A 20,014-nucleotide genomic window follows, 5' to 3' on the forward strand; every position below is an offset into this window, starting at 1 on the left:
TTCTAAAATGATCTTTCCTTCCACAGTTCCCTCTTCCTACCACTGCTTTTCTTTTATATGTTTCTTTTTCAAAATAGTGTTTAAAAGAAAACAAAACTACTAAAAAGGTTAGGGTTCAGTTTCTTTTTAAATTTTATTTTATTGTAAAGGTGATATACAGAGGTATTATAGCTATATAAGTAAAGTAATGAGTACAGTTCTCAGCCTTAATAGAAATATTTCAGTTGGGAGATTTTGATAGAGTTAATAGAAATTTTATAATTTGTATTGCCACATTACTTCTTTATAAAAATGTAAGATGTCAGTTTGTGGAGATGGAAGGCTAATATGAGCAGTAATTTGTCTTCAGAGGAAGACTGGCTCAGGGCTGATTCAGTGTTTTGATATTGGCTTAGTTCTTTTATTCCTCACAGTGCTTTTAAAATTTAAATCTTTCTGATTTGCTTATGTTTAACTTCTAATTCTGACTTAGTTATGTTTAAGTCCTAATTTTACCTAAAAGGAATATATTTTAATAAGTAAAAGTTTGCTCTATATTTAAATATTTAAGTATGGATAGGTAGTTTTTTTTTATCATGTAGGAATATAAAAATGGAAATGTTTGAATCATGTTATATATATCCACCTTGCAAGCAAAAATTTTCTTTGTGGGGGCACAAATTCTCTTTCCATTTTATTCCAAAACATCATCCTACTCTTTTTTTAAAGCATGGAGTGTTTGTGGTTAATTGGTATTTACATTTCTTCCTTTAGAGAGAGATAAATTCAGTGGAAGTCTTTGGTAGAAAGTAAATCTAGAAGAGTCTACATATTTTTCTTTGTAGATCTTTCTACATTAGTAACATCTGTTATTTTGTTGTTACATAATTGGAAAAAAATGGATACCTATGAATTTAGCATTTGCTGTTACCTCTAAGAAAAAGACCCAGAAATTCGTTAAATATGAAATGATTATTTTTGTTCTTCTGTGGAAGAACAGCAGAAGAATCATTGACTATGCTTCTAAAAGCAGAGAATTTGAAGTTATCTTTTGTCACTTCTTGATTTTAAAAATAATATTACTGGTGAACTCTTCAGCCAATTGTGATAAAGAGTAGCTATACTGTGGAATAGATTCAATAATAGATTTGTAAAAAATTATTCGAGAAAAATTCTGGGGAATGTTGAAATTATTTTTATTTTTTCTGGTCACTCTACTTACTTTGTTTTAATAAATTCTTACAATGTTTTTTTTTTAATTTAATTTTATTTTATTTGAGAACATACTGTACAGAGGGGTTACAATTACATGGGCAGGATAATGCATACATTTCTTACCAAGCATTGCAGCCTCCTCCTTTGTTTACCCTTCACCTCCCTTCCCAGCCTCCCCCCTCCCTCCCACCCAAACATACCCCCCCAACACCCACCCCGCCACCGACATTGTAAAGCTGGTTTTGACATGACATTTTGTACTTCTCATTGTTGCAACAGGTCCACCTGAATCCTTAAACGACTTGTTTGTCCCCATCTCCTCCACATGTTATACTGATATCAAATATAGTGAAAGCGGGGGTTACACTGTGGGGGAGGGACATACAAAGCAACAAAGAAATAATCTTATAAATGCGTTAGAAACACATGCATGAAAGAAACAAAAACATTAAAATACATATTTGAGGTTTCGTTTTCCTAACATCACATTCTCTGACTTTTTCCGCTTGACTCATACCTATACTAGATATTGCAAATAAGGGAAACCATGGGACCTATGTTTCTTTGGGCCTGGCTTACTTCACTTAATATAATTTTTTCCAAGCCTTTCCATTTCCTAACAAATGGGGAAATGTCATTCTTTCTGATGGAGGCATAGAATTCCATTGTGTATATATACCACACCTTCTTGATCCATTCATCTACTGAGGGGCATCTGGGTTGGTTCCATGTCTTAGCTATGGTAAATAATGCTGCAATAAACATAGTTGTGCTGGTAGCTTTAGTGTGGCCTTGTTTGTGATCATTTGGGTAAATGCCCAAAAGTGGGATTGCTGGGTCATTGGGGAGCTCTATGTGGAGTCTTTTGAGGAACCTCCATACTGCTTTCCAAAGTGGTTGAACAAGTTTACATTCCCACCAACAATGAAGTAAGGTTCCTTTCTGTCCACATCCCCTCCAGCATCTGTTGTTGTTAGAGTTCTTGATTTTTGCTGTTCTAACTGGAGTGAGGTGATATCTCAATGTTGTTTTGATTTGCATTTCTTTTATGGCTAGGGATGTTGAACATTTCTTCATGTGTCTATTGGCCATCCTTCTTTCTTCTTCAGAGAAGTTTCTCTTTAAGTCTTTCGCCCATTTACTTATTGGGCAGTTGTTTCTTTGAGGATTTGTTGTTGGGTGGTTTAATTTTTTGAGTTCCAAGTATATTTTAGATATGAGACCCTTGTCTGTTGTATGGCTAGTAAATATCTTCTCCCAGTCCGTGGGCTTTCTATTGATCTTGCTAGCTATGTCATTTGCCCTGCAGAAGCTCTGCAACCTTATACAATCCCATTTGTCCAGCCTTTCTTTGATTTGTTGTGTTTCCGGGTCTCTATTCAGAAAATTTCGGCCTGAGCCAAGGAGACCCAGGGTTTCTCCTATTCCATCCTGTAATGTTTTCAGAGTGTCTGCTTTGACTTCAAGGTCTTTGATCCATTTGGAGTTGATTCTGGTGCAGGGTGATATATAAGGATCTAGCTTTAGTTTTCTACATGTAGTTAACCAGTTTTGCCAGCACCATTTACTGAAGAGGCTGTCTGTCTTCCATTCTATTGTTTTAGCTCCCTTATCGAAGATTAGATGGCTATAGGTCTGTAGGTTCATTTCTGGGTTTTCAATTCTATTCCATTGGTCCTGAGGTCTGTTCTTATGCCAATACCAAGCTGTTTTGATTACTATGGCTTTATAGTAGAGTTTGAAATTTGGTATTGATATTCCTCCAGCAGTGTTCTTTCCGTTGAGGAGCGTTTTTGCTATTCGGGGTCTTTTATTTTTCCATATGAATTTTTGGATTGCCTCTTCTATTTCCTTGAAGAATGAGGTTGGAATTTTGATAGGTATTGCGTTGAATTTGTAGATAGCCTTGGGAAGTATTGCCATTTTCAGGATGTTAATCTTTCCAATCCAGGAGCATGGGAGGTTTTGCCATTTTTTTAGTTCTGTGTTGATTTCCTTTTTCAAGATTTTAAAGTTTTCATCATAGAGGTCCTTCACTTCTTTAGTTAAGTTAATTCCTAGGTATTTTATTTTTTGTGGGGCTATTACAAATGGAGTTGCTTTCCTAATTTCAGCCACACTTTTCTCATTGTTGGCATACAGAAAAGCCATTGATTTTTGGGGGTTAATTTTATAACCTGCTACTTTGCCAAAGTTTTGAATCAGCTTGAGTAATTTGGGAGTGGAGTCTATGGGATTCTTTAAATACAAGATCATGTCATCTGCAAAGAGGGAGAGTTTTATTTCTTCTTTCCCTATTTGGATCCCCTTTATGTCTGCATCTTGTCTTATTGCTGTAGCTAGGCATTCTAATACTAGATTGAAGAGGAGTGGAGAGAGTGGGCATCCTTGTCTTGTTCCTGAGTTAAGAGGAAATGGCTTTAGTTTTTCACCATTGAGTATAATGCTGGCTGTAGGTTTGTCATATACAGACTTTATTGTATTGAGGAATGTTCCATGGATTCCTAATTTTTCCAAAACCTTCATCATAAAGGGGTGTTGGATCTTGTCGAATGCTTTTTCTGCGTCTATTGAGATAACCATGTGGTTCTTATTCTTGCTCCTGTTGATGTGATGAATAATATTAATTGATTTGCGTATATTGAACCAGCTTTGCATCCCTGAAATGAATCCTGTTTGATCGTGGTGTATGATTTTTTGGATGAATTGTTGAAGTCGGTTGGCCAAAATTTTGTTGAGAAGTTTTGCATCAATGTTCATCAAAGAAATGGGTCTATAGTTCTCTTTCTTTGATGAGTCCCTGCCTGGTTTTGGGATGAGGGTTATGATGGCTTCATAGAATGTGTTCGGTAGTGAGCTTTCTCTTTCAATTTCATTGAAGAGTTGGAGGAGAATTGGTGTGAGCTCTGCTTTGAAGGCCTTGTAAAATTCCGCTGTGAAACCATCTGGTCCTGGACTTTTCTTAGCTGGGAGGTCTCTTATTGCTGTTTCTATTTCAATGCTTGATATGGGCCTGTTAAGATAGTTTGCATCATCTTGGTTTAGTTTTGGCATGTCAATATTTGCTAGGAAGAGGTCCATTTCTGTCAAGTTCTCAAACTTATTAGCATAAAGTTTTGAGAAGTATTCCCTTATAATGTTCTGAATCTTGGTAGTTTCCGTGGTGATGTTTCCATTCTCATCTCTGAGTTTATTAATTTGGGTGTGTTCTCTTCTTTTTCTGATAAGATTTGCTAAGGGTCTGTCAATTTTGTTAAGTTTTTCGAAGAACCAACTCTTTGTTTTGTTGATTCTTTCTATAGTTTTTTTGGATTCTAATTCATTTAATTCTGATTTAATTTTGATTATTTCTTTCCGTCTACTGGATTGGGGTTTATCTTGCTGCTCTTTTTCAAGGAGGTTTAGATGTGTCATTACATTGTTAGTTTCATATCTCTCCAATTTGTTGATGTAGGAGCTCAGAGCTATAAACTTGCCTCTGAGTACTGCCTTTGCTGTGTCCCAGAGGAGCTGGTATTTTGTGTGTTCATTTTTGTTGAATAGCATGAACATTTGAATTTCCTTTCTAATCTCTTCCATGACCCACTCTTGATTCAGCAGTGTGTTGTTCAGCCTCCATGTGATACCGGACTTTCTTTGGTGGCTTTTGGTGTTGAGTTCTAACTTTATTCCCTTGTGGTCAGAGAGAATGCAAGGTATAACTTCAATGTTTCTGAATTTAGACAAGTTTGCTTTGTGGCCTAAAATGTGGTCTATTTTAGAAAACGTTCCATGTGCTGCTGAGAAAAACGTGTATTCTGATGCTGCTGGGTGAAACGTTCGGTAAATGTCTGTTAAGTCTAGTTGATCTATGCAGGTGTTTAGATCTGTGGTTTCTCTGTTGAGTTTTTGCCGAGTTGATCTATCTAGTGGGGAGAGTGGTGTGTTAAAATCCCCAACAATTAATGTCTTTGGATCTATATGGGATTTGAGGGAAAGTAGTGTTTCTTTGATAAATTTGGGTGCTCCATTGTTTGGCGAATAGATATTTAGAATTGTAATATCCTCCTGAAGGAGAGATCCTTTAATTAGTATGTAGCGACCTTCTTTATCTCTTTTCACGAATTTTAATTTGAAGTCTATTTTATCTGATATTAGGATTGCAACTCCCGCCTGTTTTGGGGGCCGTTTGCTTGGTAGATTTTGTTCCAGCCTATAACATTGAAAATGTGTTTGTTTTTACGGGCAAGATGTGACTCCTGCAGGCAGCAGATAGAAGGGTCTTGTTTTTTAATCCAACTAGACAGTCTATGTTGCTTAATTGGAGAGTTCAGTCCGTTAACGTTAAGAGATAGGACTGAGAGGTATTTGGGAGTTCCTGCCATGTTATCTACCTTCTTGGGGGCTGCGAAAACTGGGTTCTTCCTATGGTTCTTGGATTCTCAGTTTGGGTGCAGTTTCTTGGCCTTTATTGCGGTCTTGTTGGTTTTCTATGTGTAGGACATCTTTAAGAATCTTTTGTAGGGCTGGTTTGGTGGAGATGTATTGTTTCAATTTTTCTTTGCTATTGAAGGTGTTTATTTGGCCTTCAGTTATGAAGGAGAGTTTAGCTGGGTACCATATTCTTGGTTGATAGTTGTTTGTTTTTAGGGCATGGCATACATCATTCCAGGCTCTTCTTGCTTTGATTGTCTCTGCTGAGAAATCTGAGGTGATTCTAATTGGTTTCCCTTTATAGGTGATTACCCTTTTCTCCTTGACAGCTTTAAGGATCTTTTCCTTTGTCTGAGTTGATCCTGTGTGGATTATAATGTGACGGTCTGGTCTATTTGGGGTTCTAAAGGCTTCTTGTATCTGGACAGGCCTATCTTTTTGTATGTTTGGGAAGTTCTCTGCTAGGATCCTGTTAAACAAATTTCCTAGACCATTAACTTCTGTTTCTAGGTGCTCCTCTACACCCATTATCCTTAGATTAGGCCTTCTGATGGTGTCTTCCAGGTGTTGGATAGATCTATCATATTTTTTGGACTTGTCTTGGATGGTTGTATGTTCTTTCTCTATAATATCTAGGCTGTCTTCAATCCCTGAGATTCGATCTTCTGCATGGTCTAACCTGCTGTCAAGACTCTCTGCTTTGTTTTTTATCTCTTTTCCTTCTAGTTGGTCAGCTTTGATGGCTTCAAGTTCTTTGTTGAAGCTCTGTTTTAGGTCTTGTATGAATTTCTTTACTTCCTTAATTTGGTGTTCAGTGTTTGTCCTCAAATCACTTAGTTGATTGGTTCTGGTTTCTTTGGGCTCCCATTCCTTCTGTTGGGTTCCATTCAGCATTCCCTTTGTGGTCTCCCTGACTTCCTTCAGCTCTTTGTTAATGGATTCCATGAATGCCTTTAGTGATCTTTGTGTGTTCTCTACCTGGTCTCTCAATTCCTGTATTACTCTTTGATTAGCTTCCTCCCGTTCGTGGGATTCCTGCAGATCTCTTTGAGTGTTCTCAGCCTGCTCACGCCATTCCTCCCTTTCTCTTTGAGTATTCTCAAGTTGTTCACACAAATCCTGTATCAGTTTTTGAGTAGCTTCCTCACGCTTATGATATTCCTGTATAAACTTCTGGGATGCCTCCTCTCTCTCCCTATCACGCTCATACAGAGTCCTTTGTACGTTGTCAAACTTTTCATTTATCATGTTTGCCAGCAGTGTTTGTAGAGCTGTTTGGGAACTCTCCTCTGGATTATTCATTATCTGTTCTAACCCCTGATTATCAGGATTGGGAATTGAGATACCGGAATTTGCCATTTTTCTTGTGTTTTTCCGGCTTACTCTGCCCATTTGAGATGAAGATAGCACCAGTTTTGTGCTAGAACACTATCTTAAGGCAACCATCAACCAAAGTTTGCATTTGTACAGTCAATAGTCTACAGATACAATCTAGTTCAACAGATACATCTATTCGACATCAAACAACTATATGTTAAAGGACTTCGAACCGCAGAGAAGAATTTGGAAAGCCAGAAATTATTAGGGATAGGGAGAGATGTGGGTAAAAAATAGGAATAGATTGGTGTGGGGAGGCACAGGGAGAGTTAACTATGTCCTAATCACAATGCAGGAAATAGGTTGGGTAGGATGTAAGTAGAGAGAGAGAGAAAAAGAAGAAAGGGAAAGGGGAATGAAAAGAGACCAGAAAATAAAATAGAAACGTAAAAATTAATGTTATTTTAGAGATTAAAAGACCATCTATTTATAGAGGAATATGAATATGTTGAGAGAAAGGGAGGGACATAGAGGAGATGAGAAAAACTTTAAAAAAATGCTTAAAATATTATATAGGTATAAAGAGGTAGTACTGCTATTAATGAATTTAAGTCTCAGAGGTTTTGAATTGAGTAATAAGTTTGTGGATTAAGTGTGTACACAATGGGGGATAGGGTCTACTGGTTAACTACGGGTTTATCTGAGGATGTGCAGGACAAGAGTTAAGTCACATAAAGATGAACAAAGAGGAAAAGATGGAAAGGATAGGAAAGTGAGAAGAAAAGATCAGAAGTTCAGTAGAGCTAGAAAAAAAAACAAAAAGATAATTAAGAATGAAAGAAAAAGAGAAAGAAGACAAGAAAAGAAAAGAAAACACACATTCACGTATTCCTAAAATAAAAATTATAAGAGGAGAAAAAAAAAAGTTAATGGAAAACAATTATTTTTTCAGAAGAGGCAAAAATTAAAGATTAATAAAAGTTTTAGAAAAGCAAAAAAAAATTTTATATATATATAAGGTAACAAAAAATGAAAAAAAACAAAACAAGAAAAAGAAAAAAAAGAAAAGAAGAAGAAGAAAAAAAAAGTTCTTTGATTTTTTTTTTTTTTTTTTTTGGGAGGGGTGGGAAGAGTCCTGTATCTCCCTTTTGTCTGTAATCAGAGTCTGGTTGGAGTCTCTGGTCAGCTTGAGGTCCTGTGGCTTGATTGGTTTCTTAAGTCAGTTTGTTGGAACAGGCAGAAAAATGCTCTGCTTTACCCAAGATTTTGAGATCCCCCTCCCAGGTTAGTTTACTGGGAGGGTGATCTGCTTTGAGAATCACAAAAGAGGGGGATGCAGTGATGAGGCTAGGTTCTGGGTAGAGTTGAGGCCTTTCAAGGAACAGTAGCTTTTCCCTGGGGCTATTTTGTGAAAAAAAAACTCACAGCACCCACTCTGGAGCCATTCTCAGGGTTTCTGTTTTTCAATTGATCGTGGTGGCTGCTAGAGGGCGGGGCAGCCTCTGGCTCTGGTTACCCGGTGAGGAGAGCCACTCCAATGGCTGGCGCCTGAGCTGGGTGACTTTTCCCTGGATGGAACTGAGTCTGTGAGGTCACTTCGCCGTTAAGTTCTTGTGACCTGCTAAATGACTAGTTTTATTCCAAGGCCTGAGCTGGAGCTAGCCGCTCCTCCGAGCTTTGTCGGTATCCAAGATGGAGATCACCGGTGCTGGGGGGGGGAGGGGTGGCCTTCCCTCCTCTGCTCCCAGAGAAGGAGTGAGGAAGTGGGGCTTCTACTCACACGGAGTCTTGGATCCCGGGTCGTCTCTGGTCTGCAAAGTGCAGGATGAAGTTGTCCGCTCCTTGTCGGTTCTTGCTGGTGTTGAGTAGAATCCGCTCGCCCTGTGTCTCAGGTATGCCTCCGCCGCGGTGGTTGCCGCTGTGACCCTGCCGCCGCAGCGGCAGCTGCTCAGATGTGTCTGCTTGGCTTCCCCTCTCTTGACTAACTCTCTGTCCTGTGACGGCACACTTGGTGTGATTCTCTGGCTTGGGACTGTTCACTGGAACTCTGAAACTGTTTTCTATGCAAGAGCTTGTTCAGAATCCAGCTTCTCCTCCGCCATCTTCCCGGAACTCCTTACAATGTTTTTTAAACATTAAGAAAGACATACAGTTAAACTCCATCATTATAAAATATTTAGAAAGATTAAAGGCACATCATTCTTTTTTAAATTTAATTTAATTTTGTTGTCAAGGTGATGTACAGAGGGGTTACAGTTACATGAGTAAGGTAATGAGTATATTTCTTGTTGAACATTGTTGCCCCTTCCCTCACTTTTCTCCCACTTTCCTTCTCCCATAACTCTCCGGCACCCCAGGTTGTAAAGTTCATTTCCAACATAGTATCTTGTTATTTTGTTATTACTTTTCCCTTCCTCAAATCAAATAAAGGTATATACAAGACACAGGGTACCAGAATAAAAAACAGTGACAACAGGGGATTAACCAAAGCGAGGGACAATGAAAGTAAAAAGAAATAACATCACACAGTACATTAAAAACAACAATGACAACAACAACAGCAAAATCCTCTTGTTTCCATATCTTGGAGTTCATTTCAGTTGGCATCATTTTATATGGTGATAAGCTACATCATTCTTATAAGCCAATCTTTTATAATTCAAGAATTGAATTATAAAAGTTCTGAATAATGTCTTCATTTTAATCTGATCTCCACTAATACTGGATCAGAATATTCTTCAGTTGGAGAACATAATAAGGATAGATTTTGGACCCAGCAGATAGAAGTTCAAATTGCATCTCTTCCAATTTCTAATGCATGGCCTTGGATGATTTGTGTTAATTATCCTAATAGTTTATGTGCAAAGGTCAAACTTGGCTCATTATGCAGATAAAGTAAAATGACATAGAAGTATATATATTTGAAATATTTTGCACTTAGTAGATACTAAACTAATGTAAGCTAGTGGTATTTTATGGTGTCTCTTTTGGTAGTATTTTCAGATATAGTTTCTCTTTTTTATGATATAGTTTCTCATTTTTTGTAATATACCTTCTCTTTTTTTTCATGACCAGTGTCTGTTACTGTGTTCATGTCATAACAGATCCCGAAGTTCATTAAAATGGACGGGTGTATCTCCATGAATAGTAATAGTAGCGCACTGAGGTGCTGTGTGTGCCACACACTGTGCCAGCACTCACCACATTCAGTCTACACCTTAGCCTTATGAGGAAATTTGTCCACTTTGCAGGTAATGACCTTCAGGGTAGGGAGGTTACACCACACTATTCGTCAGTACTCAAGGCTATTCTCTTGTTTGTTTGTTTTTTCCTGCCTTTTTAAATTTTTTTTTTATTGTGAAAATACTGTGCAGAGGGGTTAAATTACTTGAGCAAGGTACTAAGTACATTTCTTTTTTTTTTCTGGAAATAAATTTATTTTTTTATGGTGAAAATACTGTACAGAGGGGTTACAATTAAATTGGCAAGATAATGAGTACATTTCTTATCAAGCATCGTTGCCTCCTCCTTTGTTTTTCCCCTGCCATCCCTGCCCTCCCATCTCCATGAATACATTCCCCTCCTCCCCCCATCCCCCCTTCTAAAGTTGTAAAGTTCATTTTTCAACATAGCATTTTGTACATCTCATTGTTGCAATGGGTCTACCTGTATCCCTATTTAAACAATTTGTTTTCCCCTTCCCCTCCACAAATTATGCCAACATCAAGTGAAAACAGGGGTTATACCGTGGGGGAGGGACATACAAAGCAACAAAACAATTACCTTATAAATACGTTAGAAACAATAGCAAGAAAGAATAAACCACTTGTGTCTTTATCTTGGGGTTCATTTCGCCTAACATCATCTTATCTGACCTTTTCCACTTGTCTCAGACATATACTAGTTATTGCAAATCAGGGAAACCATGGGACCTATGTTTCTTTGGGCCTGGCTTACTTCACTGAATATAATTTTTTCCAAGTCTTTCCATTTCCTAACAAATGGGGCAATGTCATTCTTTCTGATGGAGGCATAGAATTCCATTGTGTATATATACCACATTTTCTTGATCCATTCATCTACTGAGGGGCATCTGGGTTGGTTCCATATATCTTAGCTATGGTAAACAATGCTGCAATAAACATAGTTGTGCTGGTAGCTTTAGTGTGGTCTTGTTTGTGAACATTTGGGTAAATGCCCAAAAGTGGGATTGCTGGGTCCTACGGGAGCTCTATGTGGAGTCTTTTGAGGAATCCCCATACTACTTTCCAAAGTGGTTGAACAAGTTTATACTCCCACCAACAATGCAGTAGGGTTCTCGTCTGTCTATACCCCCCTCTAGCATCTATTTGTTATTAGAGTTCTTGATTATAACCATTCTAACTGGAGTGAGGTGGTATCTCAATGTTGTTTTGATTTGCAACTCCAAATAGATCAAAGACCTCAGAGTCAAAGCAGACACCCTGAAACATTACAGGAAGGAATAGGAGAAACCCTAGGTCTCCGTGGCACAAGCTGAAATTTTCTTAATAGAGACCCAGAGCCACAACAAATCAAAGAAAGGTTGGACAAATGGGATTGCATGAAGTTGCAGAGCTTCCGTATGGCAAAGGACATAGCTAACAAGATCAATAGAAAGCCCATGGATCGGGAGAAGATCTTCACTAGCCATACAATGGACAAGGGGCTCATATCTAAAATATACCTGAAACTCACAAAAAATTAAATCCCCCTACAACAAATCCTCAAAGAAACAACGGTCCAATAAACAAGTGGGCTAAAGACTTAAAGAAACTTCTCTGAAGAAGAAAGAAGGATGGCCACTAGACACATGAAGAAATGCTCAACTTCTCTAGCCATAAAAGAAATGCAAATCAAGGCTATTTACTGTTAAACAAAAAAAACACGAAACACATAAAATTGCATTCCTTATCTCAATCATGTCTCCAATCTTGAGCATTTTATCCTAGGTCAAGGGAAGTGTGAGATATATGAAAAGCAACATAATCAGACTGACTCATGGAGGTTTAAAAATATGCAGCAGAATAGTGGGCTTTGAAAGAGGAAGAAAACACTGAGAGTGAGGGTGACCAGAGAAAATTTTAGCGCAGTGGACCCGAGGAGAGTGGGATAGAAAAGTAGATGAAAGCAGGGTTGGATATCAGAATGTAACACTTTTGATATGGCATGGGGCATCCATTCATCAGGTGTCAGAATGGATGAACTAATGATTGTCTTAGAAAGAAAATCATGTGCAGACACATCAGGAGGTATGGATGTACTTGAAGACGGGAGTAAACATTTATCTATTAAAAAACAACCTAGAAATATATCCTGCAAAAATATCATATATTACAGGATACAAAGTAAGTGGAATGCTAAGAAACTTTATGTTTATAATTAGGAAGTCACTGACATTCTTTATTTTATTGTAAAGATGCTGTACAGAGGGGTTACAGTTACATGAGAAAGGCAGTGAGTATATTCCTTGTTGAGCATTGTTACCCCTTTCCCTTGTTGCTCTCCCATTATCCCTTCTCTCCCCCATCGCTTTTACTCCTCCCCCCCCCCATTCTGTTTGTTTTTTTTTTTTTTTTTTTTTGGTATAGCATTATTTTAGTAAGAAAGTTAAATTGGATGGCGAGAGGTTTTATAAATGTGTTGTTATAAAGGAAATCAGGGCAGCATATAACAATTTAATATAGAATTTATTATTCTGAAATATAAAGCACTGTTGCGTACAGTTGGGTTGAGTTTTTCTGTTCAAAATCACTGAAGAAGCAAAATGGTCTCATGATATTAAGTTAAAGAAAGATAAATGAGGCAAAGAATTAAGTTGCCATGTAATTATCAGCCTCTGTGAATACATTATATTGAAGAAGACCAAGGAAAACAAACACACCAAGGTTTCCTGCCATGTGAAATTCTGTGGCATCAACCTTCAGAGATTCTAATGAGAGTTGCACTTTATAATTGATTATTTTCATGTCTCTATACTTGAGCTATATTTGAGTATCAGCAAGGAAATAAACATAAGTAAACACTCAATACATAATGGTTAGACTCAGATGGGACTGGTACGAACCCTTTTATTTATTTTTTTATTGTTATTATAGAGATGATGTACGTAGGGGTTGCAGTTACAAAAGTCAGATGAAGAGTGCATTTCTTTTTGGACAATGTCACCCCTTCCCTTGCTCTCTCCCAGTTTTTCCCTCTTTTTTTCTTTTTCTTTTCTTTTATTAATACATAAGTTTAGTGACTAAGCTTTTAGATGCTATGGTGAATAACTTTATATTAGTTCATGTCAGAGGAAAATCTATAGTGATACCTTCTTCTTTTGTAGGTTTTTTCATCTGGTCCTGATATACATTGTGATCCACATCGCTGGTTAGCAGAAAGCAAGGTAATATTTATGATCTTCAGGACATCCTTTGTTGTTTTGCTGTATGTTTTTTCACCCAATTGAGCATACAAAGCTGAAATACCTTATTGGGGAAGATAACACTGAAGCACATTTGAGAAACTTGAATAGTTTTTTATTTTAATACTTAGAAGTTAGCTTAAGTATATTGATGTAGAATTAGAGTATGAAGGAATATAAATCTGTTGAAGCATAAAAACCTGGATTGTCTAAAAGACAAATGATTCCTTTTTCTTAAAAATGTTTTTTTTTTTTCTTGTGCTGGTACTGGGGCTTGAACTCATAGTCTTGGAGCTGTCAGGGTTTTGCACAAGGGCTATTCCTTGAGCCGCAGCTCTGCTTTCTGTGAAGATGGTTGACTGGAATCGCCTAGACTTTTCCTGTGATCCTCAGATCTCAGCCTCCTGAGGACCCAGGAATTTTTATATGTGTTTCGGATTTATCTGGAAATGTGCAAAAGTCAGGGAAGTTTCAGCTAACCTTCATTTTTCACTATATACTTACCATATTATGGTTCTTCAGGGTAAAGACCTGTCATCCCATATGACTCAGAAAAATTATGTCACCTCTTTCATAAAGTGCAACAGGTGCACTGTAGTGCCTACCTGTAATCCTAGCTACTTGGAAGGAAGACAGTGAGATGACCTCATTTCAAGCCAGCCAGCCACCTAGAAAAATTTATAAGACATCTTGTCAACTCATAGCTGGGCACACTGGCACATGTCTGTCATTCCAAGCTACCTTGGGAAGCTGAGAATGGGAAGGTGTGGTTCCAAGGTAAGCTGAGGCAGAAAAACCCCGGAGACTTCATCTGTACTTCCAAATGGACACAAGTGCCATGGCCCTATCATTCCAGCAACCACAGGAAGCCTAAAATGGGTGGATCAGAGCTCAGGAATGCTCTTGCCCAAAATGTGATCCCCTTTCTCAAAAATAATGAAAAATAGAACCAAGGCTCAAATGCTAGAGTGTCAGACTAGCAAGCACAAGCTCCTCAGTTTCACCAAAATAAACCAGCAAACCAACAATTCAACTAAAAGATAACTTCCTGATTCATGGGGCTTTGGCACTATGGCATCAGGTAAGCAAAAATAAACAAAGTGAAGTTTTCTAATTATAAACATTCTATTCTGCTATGGAATAGTTATCAGCTACCAAATGTAAGATAAACTTGGAAAGTTCATTGACTGCAATATATGGAATGTTATGACCAGTTTAGTTATTGTTACCTATTTATGTATTAACTTGTATGCACTAGCATTTCTTTTTAGACTGCTTTTACTCATGTTCAAAGCATGGGTATTGAAAATCTTATTTTTATTTATGTTCCATCAGAAATCTATCTTTACTATAAACTTCAGCAGTCTCATTTAGGATTTTATTATAGGAAGAACCTTAAGGTTTTTTCTATTTGCCTGTTTGTTTATTGATTTGGTGCTGAAGACTGAGTCCAGGGCTTACTGTATATTAAGTGTATGTCCTACCATAAGGGTAGAACTATTCCTCTCCCTCAATCCTTTTATTATTTATCTTATTTATGAGGTCTCAGAGAAGGAAAGGGAACTGTGTGGTGCTAGGTAAAGAATGCAAGACCAGATCATATGCCATTAACAATTAATGTCTTAACAATATGTGTATGTATATATATATCATGTACATATATGTTATTTATTTATTTTGCCATCTAAAAACTTGTTCATCCAGGATACATTGATTGTGTCAAATATTGTAGATTTGGGCGGGAAGGTGGCTCAGTGGTAGAGTACTTGCCTTGCATACATGAGGCCCTAGGTTCAATTCCTCAGTACCACATAAACAGAAAAAGCTGAAAGTGGTGCTGTGGCTCAAGTGGTAGAGTGCTAGCCTTGAGCTCAAGTGTTGAAGGACAGGGCCCAGGCCCAGAGTTCAAGCCTCATGACTGACAAACAAACAAACAAACAAACAAACAAAAATATTGTAGCATCAACAATTTGCAAGTTATGTACTTGGTATGTAGCATACAGAGAGGAAACTGAGATGTAAATAAACTTAAACATTCTGTGAAGTGTGGTATTATTACAGATGCATGTATACATTAGCAAAGGAACTTAGAAGACAAATAACTTGTCATGTTTGTGCTGGGAGAATGGAAAGGTGTGGTGCTATATGTATCTCATAGGAAATTGCTGGAAAAGTCTTCACTTAAATTTGGGCTTAGAAAATTGTAGAAGTTTTCCAGCTGAGTAAGTATAGATACAACATTGGCAGGAAAGTGAGACTCTGCGTAATCCTAGATAATGCACTGACGTTGAATCTGGTATGGGTGAGAAATGATGCAGATAGTTGTCACTTTCCACTGCCTATGTGTTAGACAAACTTATTTAAAGGCAAAAAAACCTATTCATGACAAGGAAACAAATGTATTGTGATTACACACTAGATTCTACCTTCTTCTGTGAAATTCCTTCTTCTACTTTTAAAACAGTGATCTTGTGCATTTCTAGATATATTTGATAGAAAAAATGCAAATTTGGTGTTTTGGCCACCTGCATAAGAAATTTTGTACTTCAGAATGTTTGGGCATGAAACTTCTATTAGGCATTTTTCTAACACTCCAATTCTGACAACAAGAGCAATATATTTGGAATTTGCTTTCAAGCTAAAATCTTTATCATTTCCAAACAGAAAGCTTTCAGTGCTGTAGTTGAGTTAAATTATGAGAGCCAGAGATGACTTTTAATCATAGCTCTTTAATTTGGAAGCTAGTGAGCAGTTTTCCCTTATCATTTAATGGGATTGAACTTGTGATCAGACCAGTTTTAATACTGCATGAGACAACTGTTCCCTCTACAGTATAAAGGGTTGTGATAAAAAATACCACGCTGACCAACTGACTAAGGAAGAATTTAATCTATTTACAAGAAAGATGGCCTAGGTTATTGATGGGCTACAATATTGCAATTCCCATGAACTATGATTGGACAGTGCTATAAGTATTGAAGATAAGATCTGAAATCAGAGGAGAAACTATATGGAGAGTAGAATTGCTATTCAGCTAGTCCATGCTGACATCTTGCCGTATTGGAAGGACCTTTGAGGGCATTTGGTAATTGTTTTCATAAATCTACTAAATGAATTTCTTCTCTTGGAGCTAATTCTAGGACAACTAGCTGAGTAGGTAGGGATTTTTTCACTGTCACTGTTGGCCATGGTGGCATACCATAAACATGAAGCCCAAGTGAGAGGTGAGCTAGACTCACAGATAGTAACCAAGGAAAGGTTAGGGTAAGACAGTACAGGAAGGAAGAACAGTCTGGTGGTTGTGAAGGGATGCCATGAGAGGACTAACCCACAGATTAGACATGTGCAGTTCTTGTAAATTCTAACAGCGCATGCAGAGGTCAGATTTTCTTCAGTTTAACAGAGACCTTATTGAGTTACTGTGACATCCTAGTTGTGGCATAAAAATGAATAACATGAAGCCGGGCGCTGGTGGCTCACGCCTGTAATCCTAGCTACTCAGGAGGCTGAGATCTGAGGATCGCGGTTCAAAGCCAGCCCGGGCAGGAGAGACCGTGAGACTCCTATCTCCAATAAACCACCAGAAAACCGGAAGTGGCGCTGTAGCTCAAGTGGTAGAGCGCTCGCCTTGAGCTGAAGAGCTGAGGGACAGCGCCCAGGCCCAGAGTTCAAGCCCCACAACTGACAAAAAAAAAAAAAAAAAAAGAATAACATGTTTCTGCCTCTGGAAGAGTCTGTGCTATTTTAGAAAATGTAGCCACCTACAATCCTATATGCATGAGCTGTGAAAGAAGTATGCTGAAGCTGAGGTATCACCTCAGCTACTCGGGTGAATCTGAAGCTCGGCAGGCTTTAAAAGGGAAAGAATATAGGTGCAGAGAAACTATTTTAGGATGAAAGAGAAGTAGTGTGATAAGTGCAAAAAAAAATGGTGAGACAGACATCACAGAGAAAGACATACCAGGCAGAGACTGGCATTAGGTTCTTCTAGAAGAACATTGCATATCATTTTCAGGCTCTTGGATTGAGAGCTGCATTAGAGAAGAATCACAAATGAGTTGTAGAAAAAGAATTGACATATTATTTAGAAGTATCACTATAACAGTTATATGGAAGGTAGATTAGTAGGGATTAGAATAAAGTCAGGAAGACTAGTGGGGGAGACTTTCCCTATAGTCTGGGTGATGGGAGAGGACTGTCTGAGGTAAGATTAATTGTTCACAGATTGAAAGGCAAAGAAACCCAGGAATAATGTCCTGGTGCAAACTTACCATTCATGATGGAGGATGATGGAGAAAGAGCTGCCCAGATTTTCATGCCAAACTAACAGACTTTAGGAAAGAATTGATATCTGAATAAATGGGCAGACAGAGTCCTAAATAGGAAAGCAAACAGAGGTATTGAAAGAGATTCCAGAATGGGAATTGTTATCCAGAAAGTTTTTTTTTTTAATAAATCACTTTTATTCTTTCATAATTTCTTTTTTTTTTGGTACTTTTTTTTATTGTGAAAATGCTGTACAGAGGGGTTATACAGGTTGAGCCATTGCAACAATGAGATGTACAAAACACTATGTTGAAAACCAACTTTACAACTTTGGCAGGGGGTGGGGGGGTTGGGTAATTGTGGAGGTGGGAGGGAAGGGATAGTAAGGGGAAAACAAAGGAGGAGGCAACTATGCTCAATAGGAAATGTACTCATTACCAGAAAGTTCTATTGGAACATTTAAGTCCAAAGAGAACTGAGGGCACAAGTACCCATCAGAGTTTAGGATCAAATCTTAGAAAGAAATGAGAAGAATTCAAAATGTTCACAGAAAGTCGACAGGGATGCTTTTTCATATCTAGAACAGACAGGCTATCACAGGATGGAGCCACATACTAGCAAGAATCACTGTTGCTCCCATAGCTTACCGTTTTGTGATAGCAATGAAAGGAAAGCTGCTGACATCTGCTCTTCTGCTAAAAGCAGGGTCCTGCATGTCCCATTGCTTACACATTTAACTCTGAGGGGACTCCAATATCAATTATCCCCGTATGTTATAAACCTGTAAAGTTAATGTTTTTCTTTCACTATAAGAAAGTTGTACTCTTTCTTCTTGGCCTTTGAACCACTGGATTGATGTTCCAGTTCTTCTCTTTATTTAGTGTGTATGCTTGATGAGGGAAGTCTTGTACGTCATTACATTTTTAGTACTTATTACAGTACTGCTTTAAATGTAGAAAAAGTAATACTCACTTAAAAGAATAATTATAGCAGCCTCAGTACATGTAGCACTCAAGGTATTTCCTTAGCTTAAATATTATAGAAGGATAAATTGCAAGGACATGAAAGCTCAATAAATATATTAATGCCCAAGTACTTTTGTGACTTGATCAGAGCTATTACTTTATGTGGGTAAGAGATTCACTTCTAAATTATTTGGAAATTTTCTTCTGTTTTTTTCTTCTTTAATCAGGACCCTGAGTCTAATTCAACTCTTATACCCTGCCTTATGCCCAGGTAGAACCAGCAAGTAATAACAGAATACTCAGGTGATGGAGTTGTCTGCCAATGGGGATTGGTATTTCTTTAATGTTAAATCCCTTAAAGAGTATAATATTTCAAGGGAGTTGCTTTATTTGTTTACTAGGTTTCATTCAAATGATACTCCATTACTAGTTTTTCCAAAATCAACTCTAGTTCTTTGAGTCCATGCAGCCCCATCACTGTATTAACTACACATTGTAATTAAGCATCACCATCTGCCTCATCACGGGGAGGCAGGTGCTTCAATACAGAGATGAGGAGATGCATGAAATACACCAGCACACACCATCATCCTAACACATGATGCCAACACAATGTTGCCAGGATCTTGGACAACTGTGAAGACTCCTATATCAGCCAATTCAACTATCCAGGTTCAATTTTCTCCAGGGCCCTGCTAATCTACCATAGAGACAGTGGTCTCTGAAATAAGCTGCCATTGTAGGACCTCCTGAAAGTTCTGGGAAAGCTGGAATCTGTGGCATCTGTGTGTCCTGCCTGTTTCTTTCTCTTTTCCTTTCCTTTCCATTCCTTTCCTTCCCTTCCCTTCCCTTCCCTTCCCTTCCCTTCCCTTCCCTTCCCTTCCCTTCCCTTCCCTTCCCTTCCCTTCCCTTCCCTTCCCTTCCCTTCCCTTCCCTTCCCTTCCCTTCCCTTCCCTTCCCTTCCCTTCCCTTCCCTTCCCTTCCCTTTCCTTTCCTTTCCTTTTCCTTTCCTTCCTTCCCTTCCCTTCCCTTCTCTCTTCCTTCCTTCCTTCCTTCCTTCCTCCCTTCCTTCCTTCCTTCCTTCCTTCCTTCCTTCCTTCCTTCCTTCCTTCCTTCCTTCCTTCCTTCCTTCTCTCTTTCTTTCCTTTTTTTCTTTTTCTCCCTTCTTTTTTTCCTTCCTTTTTTCTTTTTCTCCCTTCTTTCCTTCCTTCCTTTCTCTTTCTTTCTGTCTTTCCTTCCTTCCTTCTTTCTTTCTTCTTTCTCTCTTTTCTTTCTCTCTTTCTTTATTTCTCTCTCTCTCTTTCTTTCTTTCTTTCTCTCTCTCTCTCCTTTTTCCTTTTCTTTCCTTTCTCCTTTCACTTCTCCCTTCCTTTTTCCTTTCATTTTTCCTTTCCTTTCCTTTTTCCTTTCCTCTCCTTTCCTTTTACCTTTCCTT

At 38.1% G+C, this 20,014-nt stretch overlaps 1 protein-coding gene across 2 annotated transcripts in view; it reads left to right on the top strand.

Moving 5' to 3' along the window:
• Cep128 (centrosomal protein 128) overlaps window positions 1–20,014 on the top strand; it is a 303,824-nt gene that overhangs the window by 131,900 nt on the left and 151,910 nt on the right. For both annotated transcript variants that reach the window (XM_042692797.1, XM_042692798.1), the window contains one exon: window positions 13,271–13,330. In XM_042692797.1, coding sequence (XP_042548731.1) covers window positions 13,271–13,330 — 60 coding nt within the window. The remainder of the gene's footprint in view (window positions 1–13,270; window positions 13,331–20,014) is intronic.

Source organism: Dipodomys spectabilis, unplaced genomic scaffold, assembly GCF_019054845.1.
Source record: "Dipodomys spectabilis isolate Male_0828 unplaced genomic scaffold, ASM1905484v1 ptg000157l, whole genome shotgun sequence".
NCBI classification, from domain to species: domain Eukaryota; kingdom Metazoa; phylum Chordata; class Mammalia; order Rodentia; family Heteromyidae; genus Dipodomys; species Dipodomys spectabilis.